Here is a 12466-nt window from a genome sequence, read left to right on the forward strand (position 1 = left end):
GGCAGGAGTAATGCTTCTGTAAACTGTAGGAGATAGAAGCCAAGAGCTCTTTGACTCAAAAGAGACGGGAATAGAAAAAACTTTTGGACATCCAGTTCAAATTGCAGAAACCACATGACTGACTCTCTAGTTGTTGATGGGGAAAGGTGGTGAGAATATATTGCAGTTATTGCAGTTAACACATTCTGAACAATTTTCCTGGAGGCTTCAGTTGGATTGTCTTAACTTTGATACCATTGATGAACAATATGTGGTTATTCTAGAAAGAGCCTTTTAGGAGACTAAGAGGGTGTTTGGCAAACAAAACCCCTTCTGAATTCAAAGGGAGTTTTGTCGTCCTAGAGAGTTTTCATTCCCAGTTTTTGAGGTGGTGAAGGCATTGAATGGTGATAAAGCTCCTGGCCTTGATGGATTCTCATTAGTCTTTTTGCAGAAGTATTGGGAGATTATCAAAGTAGATTTTATGAATGTATTCCATAAATTTTATGCTCATGGGAAGTTTGAGAAGAGACTGAATGCTACTTTCATTGCAATTTTCCATAGGTAGTAGAGGCAATGGAGACTAAGGACTTTGTCTGATGAGCTTAATTATAAAGTCATATCCAAAGTCCATGCTAACCAGCTGAATATCATGCTAGTGAAAATTATTTTCACCTAACAGAACGCTTTCATCACGAGACTAATCTTTGCTCAACACGTATCGCTAATGAATGCCTCAATAGCATAATCATATGGGGTTTCCAGGTGTGCAATGTAAACTAGACTTGGATAAGGCGTATGACCACATGAATTCGGCTTCTTGCTGTGTTTACTTAGGAGATTTGGCTTCGGAGGGAGATGGTGCGAGTGGATAACACACTTCATTTTTATGATGTGTTTCTCAGTTTTATAGATGGTACCACCTCAGGTTTCTTTAACAGCTCTCGGTAATTATGACAGAGGGATCCATTATCCCCCGAACTGTGTGTAGTGGTAATGGAGGCAGAGTAGAATCTACCACCTGCTGTGAACAAGGGACTCTTATCAGGTTTCTCGATGGGGATGATAAATAATGCTGTTTGCGGTGGAAGTAAAATATGGTAGCGTGTGGGGTAAATGCTGTTCAAATGAGGCCAGAGGGTCTTATGGGATTGAGGTGTGAAAGAACATTAGGAGCGGGTGAGTTGATTTTTCATGTATTGCTAGATATTAGGTGGGGGATGGGTCGAAAAACAAATTTTTGTACTGTGTGGTGCGGGGACCAGCCTTTGAGGATTGTCTCCATGGAATTATTTCATCTATCTCAAATGAAGGAGGCTTTGGTTGTAGAACACTTGTCAATCTCTGATGTATGCCTTAATGGAATGTTACTTTTATTAGATCTGCCCATGGTTTGGAGGATGGAGTTTTTCTCTTGGCTCTTTGATAAGTTGTATTCCTTTAGGTAAAGTAGAGGTGGGGATGATCAAATTTGTTGGTTCCAATTCAAAATACGGATCTTCGATGTTAAATCCTTCAATCCGCTGATCCCTCCAGTCAGTTCATGAGTGATTTGGGAATGTATTTGGAAAACAAGGCAAGGGTAGCTTTTTTTGTTCGGGTGACTGTTTTGGGGAAGATCTTAGGAATGGATAATTTGAGAAAGAGGCATATTGTGATAATAGCAATGTGTTCTATGTGCAAGCAAAATGGGATTGACCGCCTCTTTCGACATTGTCATTTTGCTAAAGATTTTATGGGATTGAGTGGGCCATTCCTCAGAAGCTTGAAAGAAGGTTACTTAGTGCTTAATATGCTGCATTTGGCAAGAGTGAAAAACCCTGAGAGGATGGTGAAACCGAGTTAAAAACTATAGCATTCAGCATCCTCTATGTTTGGGCTGTTCACCCCAGCCCCCCACTCCCTTGATTTGTAGTTTTTAAAAGTCAAAACTCATTAAAAAAAGAATTACTTGGGTTCCGACTCCTTTTGGCATCTTTAATTCCGTATACTTGTCATGGAGAAACACATACTACCATGGGGAGTAGCATAGTACTCTTGTGAATGCAAATATGCTTGTGAACATATTTTATTGAAGTGTTTGGAAAGTAGTGTTACAAACAAAGAATAACACTGTTTTTTGATAATCTAAAGAACCAATTGGTAACATTACATCCAATATCTAAAAAGAACTAGAATACTGAGAAAGTGATAAAGTTTTAAATGAATGATTAAAACTTAGAAGTTTCTTTTTACCTATAAAAAAATGAATGATTAATATTCTTTTAAGAGTGGTCTGTGACTCGTGTCAAACTGAGAGAAGGGTTCGGACCGGTTTTATGGTAATTGGAAATCTAAGCTGTCTGGCCACTTTCACTCATCCAAAATAGACACAAAGGGAGAATGGAAGAAGACTATGATGGACATCTGAGATAATTGTTTGAGAATGGCACGTGTGACATCACTTTATCTGCAACCTACTCTTCACTGCCAATGTTACACATTTTCATACCCTTATATTTATCAAAATATAGGATTAGATTTGATTCATAATGAACCTGTTTCAGCAACTTTCATGGAATTAATCATGATCAACTCAGCCATGTCTACTTGAAAAATAACTCTATAATTTTTGGGTACTTTCTATCTACACTTTCTCCTGGGATATATAGAACCAAATAATTGGTGGCTTGAGTTGAGGTTTACAAGTCTTTTTATAACTCGAAAATAACATTTGAGTGTTAGTTTGTCCTATCTAGTTGAAGTGAAATTAATGCTATTTCATGTTTGATAATTCAGATGAAATGTTGAAATGTTCGCCTCCGCCCTCGAAAAGGCTTTCTAAGTATGCGCCATTAATTCTCATCATGAAGGTTTGTTTGCTACTTGTAGAACTTATACATTGCTTGGCCGACTAAAACTAATTCCTGCAACATCTGATGTACTCCTCCCTTACAATGTTGTTGTTTTACTTACAATGTTGTTGTTTTACAGGTCAAACCTGAAAAGGTAAATGCTATTATTGGTTCTGGCGGAAAGAAGGTGAAGAGTATTATTGAAGAAACTGGGGTAGAGTCAATTGATACCCAAGATGATGGAATAGTAAGATCAGATTATGATCTCATCTATAGGTTTTTTTTATTTTTTATTTGTTATGTTGGTATTATAATTCAACTATTACTGCAGTTTTAGATATTTGTGGCTTTTGCAGGTGAAAATTACTGCAAAGGACTTGTCTAGTTTGGAGAAGACAAAAGCTATTATTAGTAATCTGACAATGGTTCCATCGGTTGGTGATGTCTATAGGTACTCTTTTGGTTAATTGGGAAATGAAAGAATATATAGATGCTATGGTTTTTTCTTTATTGTTATTTGTGATTGGACAATCCATAGTCCTTCATGGTTTTTTCTTTATTGTTATTTGTGATTGGACAATCCATGGTCCTTAAGATAAAGGTATGCGTAACAAAGGCGCACACAATAATTCTCTAATGTTCTTAGTCCAGTGTTGACTGGGATCCAGGGGCTCCATCAATTTTTTGTGCTTAATTTGCTAGACTTTAGTTTACGAAGTGAAGAGGTATTTGACTTCTTTCCTCGTACTTTTTAGGGACTGTGAGATCAAATCAATAGCTCCTTATGGAGTTTTTGTCGAGATTGCACCTGGAAGAGAGGTATGTGTTTCATCCCTAGTTGTCTAAAGCACAAACCCTCCCATAACTGATATTTGTTTATATCGTTGTGCTGACACACAAACACTATATATGTGTGTGTGTCTGTGTGTGTGTGTGTGTATTGAAATAGTAAATAAAATGGTATTTTGCTCTACTTCTAGTTATCTGGCTAACCATTTATGTTTTTTGAGTTTCAAAAATGTTTTTGTGGATGATGTTCTTCTCATTTTATCTTACGACGGTAAAATATTTAAATGAAGTGACCATATGAATGTTCTATCTATCTATCTTTATGGGATTAATCATTCTTCTTTTCTGATTTGGGATTTATTTCATAGACGGGATGGGGGTCAGAAAGATTTATCCACAAAAGAAAATAGCTAATTTTCAATTTTTCTTCAGGGACTTTGCCATATTAGCGAATTGAGTTCAAACTGGCTTGCAAAGGCAGAAGATGTAAGCATGCAAATTTTGTTTATATTTTTAAAGATTATACTGATACCATGGTAACAATGATATGCTTTTTCTTGTGACAGGCTGTTAATGTTGGGGATCGCATTGATGTTAAACTAATTGAGGTATGGAGTATGATTTTTCAGATACCCCCACCCCTTCTGAAACTTGATCTGTTGGCCGACGGCTTTTGACATTACGTTGCTTATATGCCTTTGTGAGAAACTGTGCCCTTGTATCCAATGTATAACATGCTGATAAATACAAAACCATGACAAACAGATTGATTCCTTTTTTCCATATACCATCAAGAGCATGTCAAGAGAAGATCCTTGCTTCTTTTGTCAGGAGAGATCCTTATACCATTATTATTTACAGAAGATATCCATCCATGAGTTCCACTACATATTCTAGCTAGTACATTACCTATGTTAAAAGTTACCAAGTGGTCTCACAGTGGACCACATGTAACTGTTCTGTTGATCACGAAATCCTTTCTGAAAGGTTTTTGAAAAATTTCATTCTCTTCTGTTATTAACTTGTGAATTCTATACATTATAAACTGAATTCTATACTTGTGAATTCTGTTTTTCCTGCCGTCCTATTTTTTCCTTGACGAAGTTCAATTTTTCTGGATTTCAACTGCATAATAGAATTTGTCATGGTAATTATGAATATTTATTACAGGTAAACAATAAGGGACAACTTCGCCTTAGCCGCCGAGCACTACTTCCTGATACAGATCCAGGGAGTCCCAGTGAAAAGCAGGATACAGGTAGCACCACAAAAGATATTGTGGCTTCGCAAAAAACAGCTGAAAGAAGCTCGGCTAAAAAAGTTCTGAATGTTCCAAAGGATGGTTTAGCTGAGGGTCAGCCTGATTCTAAAGTTGGCGCTCCTAAACTTGGAAGCTCCCATAAAAGTACTCCCGCAGAGGACACTCTACACCCTCAAAAGAAGTTCATCAGAAGATTGGTTGACTCAACCAGGGATGAGCACAACGTTAACAAAGACACGTCAAAGAAGAGCAGCAGTAAAGCAATCAGTACTGTCTCCAGCAAGGATGAAACTAGTTTAGTGAATGGAGAGGCTAACATTGGGTAGCAGTTTATATCGCTTTCCTAGTGTTGCTAGGGATTTGTTATCCCCATTTGCATGGTGAGAGTGATGGAGCAAGACTGTCCTTGCTTGCATTAAATCATGGTATGAACTTAGGCATGAACTGCCTACTTCTATCACACATGACTAATATAAAAAATTGATTTGCTGAAATATCTGGTAGATGTTTATTGGCATTAAAGAGTTACTGTTTTAATTCATGAAAGTGGTTCCCTCATATAACAAGTTGTTTAAAACCACACGTATTGTTACAAATATTGCAAATATTGCAAATGAAGTTCTATCCATTCATATGTCCATCTTCAGTCGTAATCATGATATGATTCAAGTAACGAGGGAGCATCACACAGCTAATATACCTGATAGGAGTGCATATCATGTGTGCACGTTTGTCTCCTCGGGACATCTGATGTGTTTTGACTTTTACAACTTGTGCTAACTTGTTAGCGGTTCTTTATTTCTTCTATTTTCCTTTTATTTCTTGTTTCCTTATTAGAAAATTATTTTTATAATACGTGATCATGTCCTTGGTTGCTGTGTGTCTCAGCTCTTTAAGTTCAATTGTCGACAATGAGAAGATCTTCATGTTTCCCATGGGCATTTGGTAATTTTTATATGATGTCTGACTGATGACCGATTGTCTTTGACAGGAAGAGTTCGTTGCCATATTTTGCCTCAGGAAGCATAGATTATATCGTTGCAGAAGGAACCTTATCAACTGTGCCTCTCAGGATGTGTTTTCTGAAGGAAGGCCAAAGTCAAAAGGGAGATTTATTGAAGCAATTGGGTAAAGACTTGTTAGAATGCTTTGAAAGCTATGGTGCTTTATCACTGACTGCTTTTGAAGCATTCGTAGAAGGATGTCATAAGACTCCTTTCTATTCAATTTTCGTGTTTCGTTTTTATTTCATGTTGCTAGGTACAGCTTCTGTTTATGTTTGATGCTATAGTTCTCTGTTGGCTATTGTTATGACTGCGACGGCAAAACAACACAATTGTAAATTATCGTGTGTTGGTTTCTCTCATTCAATGATGTACTTTCTGATCACTTCCTAGACATTGTAGCATACAAGTTATATCAGCAGCCTCTGGTTACAACTTGCTAGATTGTCCTTTACTGGTTGCAACCATACATTGGCAAGAGCTGGCTTTTTCCGTTGGTGATGACCACTGTTAGTTCTAATGTGTCATATGAGATTCTCCTCGTCTTCCATTTGTGTGGGTCATGTTGGAGCAAACATATGGTTGCAAAGATCGGCATTCAATTCTGACAATGCGCTAATAGTGGCAATTGTAATGATTTAAGGAAAGTTTAAGGCCCCATTTGGATTGAGAGTTGAGATAAGGTGAAAGTTGAAAGTTAAATAAAATATTTTTAAAATATTATTTTTTAATATTATTATTGTTTTGAGATTTGAAAAAGTTGAATTGTTTATTATATTGTGTGGAAATATGCGAAAATTATAATGATGAGATAAGATGAGTTGATATCATTTCTCAATCCAAACATGGCCTAAGTTAAATAAATGGACTTCCTATAAATCATTATTTTAAACTAGAAACAAAGATTATAGATATCTTTCAATCTCCAATAGAGAACATCTAACATGTCAATGGACTCATTAACATGTCCATATCATGGGCATAGAAATAAGACCCATCTTTTTTACCATGTTCTTTAAATTAGTTATGAACACAATTCTCATGTTCTTTAAATTAGTTATGAACACAATTCTCATGTGTTATATAGATATTGTTTGTTTCTATACTTCCTCATTGACGGTTAGTTATTTAAATTCCATTACAACAATAGTCATTTTTGGGAAAAAAAAAAGAAAAACAAATATTACTGAGATATGATTATAAATTCATAGCGGCTTTATAGCAAGGTTAGCAATTGTCCTAAGATAATATTCCTAGCAAATAAACTACAAATTGTGGTCTCAAAGCATACCATAAGACAATCTAAAATATAACTCTAATGAGTTTAAATTCTTTTTGTATTTATAAATTTTAGTTTATAATTTAAATTATATTATAATTTGGGTCTAAATAAATATTTTTGGATCAAAAATAATTTTTTAGACCCAATAGGTTGGCCTAGGCTGGAGTGGGGAGGATAGCATTTTTCCCCCCGCCCCCCAGCATCTTGGCGGGGGGGAAAAACCCCTCCCCCACATGGTGCAGGGCGGCGTTTGGGGAAGGGATCCCCCAAATCCCACACCATGCTAGTAACACCCCTAAGCTCAGCCTTCATTGCACGTGAACTAGTAATGTTGTTAAAAGTTGACTAGAAAGAGAAACTTCTCTATTTTACATGATCTGGTTCGTATACATCTGAAATAAGATTAGATTATCTATAGGTTTGGTTTAATCATTAAAATAATTTGTTTTTGTAATTTTTTATCTTACTCATCTAACGGTCATATTTTTAAAATCTAACTGGCATATTTATTAATTTTTCCAACATGATGTATTCAACTATTGAATATGGATGGATGGTACTATGTTGTCTCAGATCCATTTAGATGACATTTCCTAAGCATATAAATTTAAGAGACGCTAAAAAGAATCGGCTATTTAGTTTCTGCAAAATAAACTAATTCTATCAAAAAACTTATCAACTTCTATCCTGTATGTTGCACTTAGTAATAATGTCAATGGTCAATGTCTTGTATATATATTTTCTTTCTAATTAAGTATGCGTAATATTAATAGAAAATAAAACGAGTACATAGTGTTTCAAGGTGGAAACTTTTTATTGTCAATATACAAAATACATTTAGGTAGACTATCTAGGGGTATACAACCAAAGGAGAGGTTGGTCGCTGCCCATTATGCCACTGAGTGCCTATATTAATTTTGAGATCGATGAGTCTTCCGAACACTCCAATCACACGTATGTAGATTTTGACGGATGCACCCAAAAGACTCGTAGCTATTACATACAAAATGTTTGCATCTAACAATCACTACAACAGAAACCCTCTTTTGGGACAAGATTTTTTCGTCCCAAAAGAGTGGGATTTTGTCCTAGAAGACAATTAGGGACCAAAACATTTTGTCCCTAATTTGTCCCAAAAAGTCTTTTGCAAATGACAATCTAGGACAAGAAAAAAATTTTGTCCTAGAAAATATATTTTGGGACGAAATTTTCCTGACCTGCTCGAAGTTCATTCAAATGGAAAAAAGTTTTAGATGAAAGCATTTCGTCCCTTAAAAGCATTCAAATGGCCAACTTTCATTCGAACATAGAATATTGTTCAAATAGTTACAATATAAGGCTAGTATTTGAACACTAAGGTTGCGTTTCGATGATGAGGTAATTTCAGATTATCTGAGTTGGTTTGTAAATAGTAGTATTTTGTGAATCTCATTGAGATGTATTTGAACGTAAATAGGTTGAGATATGAGTTTGAATGTATGAAGTAGATTGAGATGGGTTTTTACTTTTTATGGAAAGTTGGAAAAGTAGTGGGTTCCATCAATGATTGGTTTGAGATGGGTTGAGGTGATTTCATCTTCCAAACACAGCCTTTACATTTGAAGGGGATGGGAGGTCATTCGAACGGTAACTCGAATCGTTCGAATAAGAAAGTTCCTAATTATGTTCGAATTAGGGTTAGAATCGTTCAAACGATGTGGTCGTAAATGGTTCGGACGTATTGCATTTTCATTCGAACATAATTGGGTCAAATTATTGTTGTTTGAATAGGAGTTGTTAGCATTCGAATGCTTTATTATACCCGTTCGAATGAGCATTCGAAGATGGATGCAATCTGTTCGAATATTGAATTGTATATGGTTCGAACAATATATGTTACGGTCCGAACTTTATTTTGGTCAAAATATTTATGTAACGCCCTAATGGAAGGCCCAAACCACATGGCCTATACTCCAAAAAGACTAGTCAATGATACAATTAGACCTTTATTGGAATAGGCCCTAATGGAAGCCCAAACCACATGGCATATTCTATCATAAGTCATGCAGGTGTCAACAACCTCGTAGACCTTGAGGTATTACAAGAGGCATTGGCTTGGACAATGTGCGCAAGATGGGAAAAATTAAAGTTAATATTGATGATGACCACACTGGTGGCAGCGGAGATCCAGCGGCTTGGCTAGTGTCGTACGTTGGTATTCTTGCTCGTACCTACGCACCTATGACTACATCATCTTGGTCCAAAGTTCCACAAGATGAGAATGTGCATAAAAGAAGCGTCACTTGGTAAGTAAAAATGTACTATTTTTTTAGTATTAAATATAGTGTGTTGTATGATATATATATATTGTTTATTATTTATATTGTAATATTTAAGGATGAGCTTGAAATTAATTTCAGGAGATGAGAAGAGCATTAGACGTTGATGAACTGATGAATAATGCATACCACAAATATAAGGGTCAATGCCAGGAACACTACCAGAAATTTGAAAATTCTGAGGAGGCACGCCAGAATCCTTTTCAAGGCATACAACCAGGTGAGTGGGAAAATTATGTGCTATGTTTGAGGAGCCGACATATAAAGCAATTGCATTATTTCAAGGTTATACTATATTAATTTTTCGTTATGTAATATCGACTTATAATTTTGCTATATTTTGTAGGAAATGAGTCATGTAAATAAAATGAATAGGTCAAACGTTAAGATCCATTATCATGCTGGCTCAAGATCTATGCATTATGGGGAATGTACTAGTCTTAAAGGAGAAGCAAACTATGTAAGTGTTGGCACACTTAACGAAGCGAAACAGTAGTATTAATTACATATTTATCTCGTATCTATTGGTTAATATTATTTTTCTTGTGTAGGATAAGATGATCGTGCTCCGCAACGAATCTGCTTCTTCAGAATCATCAACGAGCAACGTTGAGATTTTTTTCCAAGTTTTGGGGCCCTATTCTGGATACCTAAGGGGTTTGGAGCAGTGTGTAAAACCTTCTGCCTCGTCTTCGAGATCAACAAGCAGTGTGTGATTAAGCAATCTTGCTTCATCTAACTCCCGAGAAGAGATACTTAATCTGCTTGTTGGATTTTTTTCCCACTTTATCACACACTGCTTGTTGTTTGAACGAAGTTCACATTCATTCAACAACAACCAAAATACGTAATTCAAGTTACGTCTTGTTCACATACTGCTTGTTGTTCAAACAACTTTTATATTAGTTCCAACACAAACTCGAGTTTCGATTCTAGATCCTATAGAATTTTGTCTCTTATTCAAACTACATTCTTGTCCATTCGAACACAAACCAAAATACAAAATCTACTTGAAATGCTAGTATATCAGAATGCTTCAACTACTTATTGATATTAACATTCATTTTTTTCTAATTCACAAATTTTATACATGATGTCTACTTCTGGATTGAAGCGTGCTAGATCATCAGAGGGAACATCGTTGACTGTAGTGAACTAGCCTTCCAGGCCGACACTTATCAAGAGGCCGTTAAGCTCAGTGACCTCAACGATATCATCTAGGAAGGTAGATTCACTGATAAGGGATGGGGTCCCATCTGTGACCAGTCAGGGGTTGCCTATCCTAACCTGGTGTATGAGTTTTATCAAGAAGTCAATGTGATGGATGCCACATATGAGGCATTCACCTTCACTGTACAGGGGTTGAGTATTAGATTCTCAGTTGATAAAATAGTTGAGATTCTTCACATCCCTCGTGAGCTTAGTTCATATCTTGCATTAGAAGTGGTTCAGCAAGAGAATGGAACTGAGGAGCTCATAGGTCAACTTGTCCCAGAGGACGAGCTTTCTGACGAGGGGGGTACTCAGTTGATGGTTGAGGATATAGCTCCTCCTTATCATGTCGGCAAGGCCATCAGGCAGGTTGACTGCGAAGCATTCTTTTGAATGTTGGCATCGATCCTCTCATATAATATTAACCCGATGAAGTATACGATGAATCTCAACATCGGTCAAGCTAGATTCATATTGCGATTAGAGAAAGGCCATCTGATTGATCTGCCCCTATATTACCTATTCCAAATCAAAGATGAGTCTAAGTACTTGTTCGAGAGTAGTCTGTCATTTGTGCTAACAATCTCTAGACTACTTCTGTCTGCAGGAGTGGAGGTCACTTCTTCTGAGCATTGGCAATCACAAATCGGCCTGATAAATATCATCAACTTGGGCAAAAATGCGGGCCACCTCCGTACTAGGCAGCAGTCAGAGCTTGCTGAGGCCACGAGTGTTCCACCCTTAGGGAGACGTACTACCACCACAGCAGCAATTGCACAAATAGATGAGATCATTGATATTGTGCACATCGAGCTCTGTGTAGCATTTACTGATATTGTGCGCACAGAGGTACGTTCTGCCATTGTTGATATTCTGCCCATAGAGATTTGTGCAGCAATTCCTGAGCTGTAGACGAGCCTTGTCGCTGATATTGAGAGGAGGATGATGCATCTCATCGATCAAAATATAAACAGGGTGGATGCTCATTTGAAAGAGATCGAGTTGATTGATGACTCTGGGCATTGACTAAATTAATTACTATACATTAGCTTTTGTTTTGTGACATGTTATATATTTTAAGATAGTTTTTATCTAGTTAATGGTTTTACATAATGGGCATCATGTTAAAATTTTTACACATGATCTATTTTTATATTTAATGAAACTAAAACACTGTAAGTTCGAACGGAAACTGTGAGTTTGATCAACATTGTATACATTCGAACGAAAAAAGTTCAGTTCCAACAACGTCCAAAACTTTGCATCCAAACTATATATAATTCTCCCACCAAAATGTCAATTCAAACTACAATTATACGAGAAGTTTTAGTTCAAATGGTGTACCATTAGTTTGAACAATAAATCTATTTGGGGACAATATATTTTCACCCCAAATTCTTCTGTTCGAACTTCATATCTCTTGTTCAAATAATTATCAGACTGCTGGGACTTTCTGGGACGAACGAAGAGTTTCATCCCTAAAAGTCACCTTTTGGGAGGAAATTAATTTTGTCCCAAAAGATTAGATTTGTTGTAGTGAGTTGTGTAGTTATTACATCTAACAACACTTGTAGAGATTGCATACAAACTAAGCTTAATATTCAGGTTTGCACCATTAATCCTATGTTGTCTAAAAATGAGCTATTACATACCAAAAATTAGGCAATGATTTAGATAATTAGCTAGATACAAAGACTTATAGCTATTACATACAAACTGAGCTTAACATCCAAGTTTCCACTATTAATGTTATGTTGTCTAAAAAGGAACTGATGTGGTGCACTCGG

At 36.3% G+C, this 12466-nt stretch overlaps 1 protein-coding gene across 2 annotated transcripts in view; it reads left to right on the forward strand.

Moving 5' to 3' along the window:
• The window catches only part of LOC121264644 (polyribonucleotide nucleotidyltransferase 1, chloroplastic), a 73608-nt gene extending 67609 nt beyond the window's left edge, over positions 1 to 5999 (forward strand). For both annotated transcript variants that reach the window (XM_041167919.1, XM_041167920.1), the window contains 8 exons: positions 2758 to 2831; positions 2953 to 3060; positions 3170 to 3264; positions 3569 to 3632; positions 4035 to 4088; positions 4169 to 4210; positions 4773 to 5288; positions 5855 to 5999. In XM_041167919.1, coding sequence (XP_041023853.1) covers positions 2758 to 2831; positions 2953 to 3060; positions 3170 to 3264; positions 3569 to 3632; positions 4035 to 4088; positions 4169 to 4210; positions 4773 to 5189 — 854 coding nt within the window. In that variant the 3' untranslated portion in view covers positions 5190 to 5288; positions 5855 to 5999. The remainder of the gene's footprint in view (positions 1 to 2757; positions 2832 to 2952; positions 3061 to 3169; positions 3265 to 3568; positions 3633 to 4034; positions 4089 to 4168; positions 4211 to 4772; positions 5289 to 5854) is intronic.
• The last annotated feature ends 6467 nt before the right edge of the window (positions 6000 to 12466 follow it).

The sequence above is a fragment of the Juglans microcarpa x Juglans regia genome, chromosome 5D (genome assembly GCF_004785595.1).
Source record: "Juglans microcarpa x Juglans regia isolate MS1-56 chromosome 5D, Jm3101_v1.0, whole genome shotgun sequence".
NCBI lineage: Eukaryota > Viridiplantae > Streptophyta > Magnoliopsida > Fagales > Juglandaceae > Juglans > Juglans microcarpa x Juglans regia.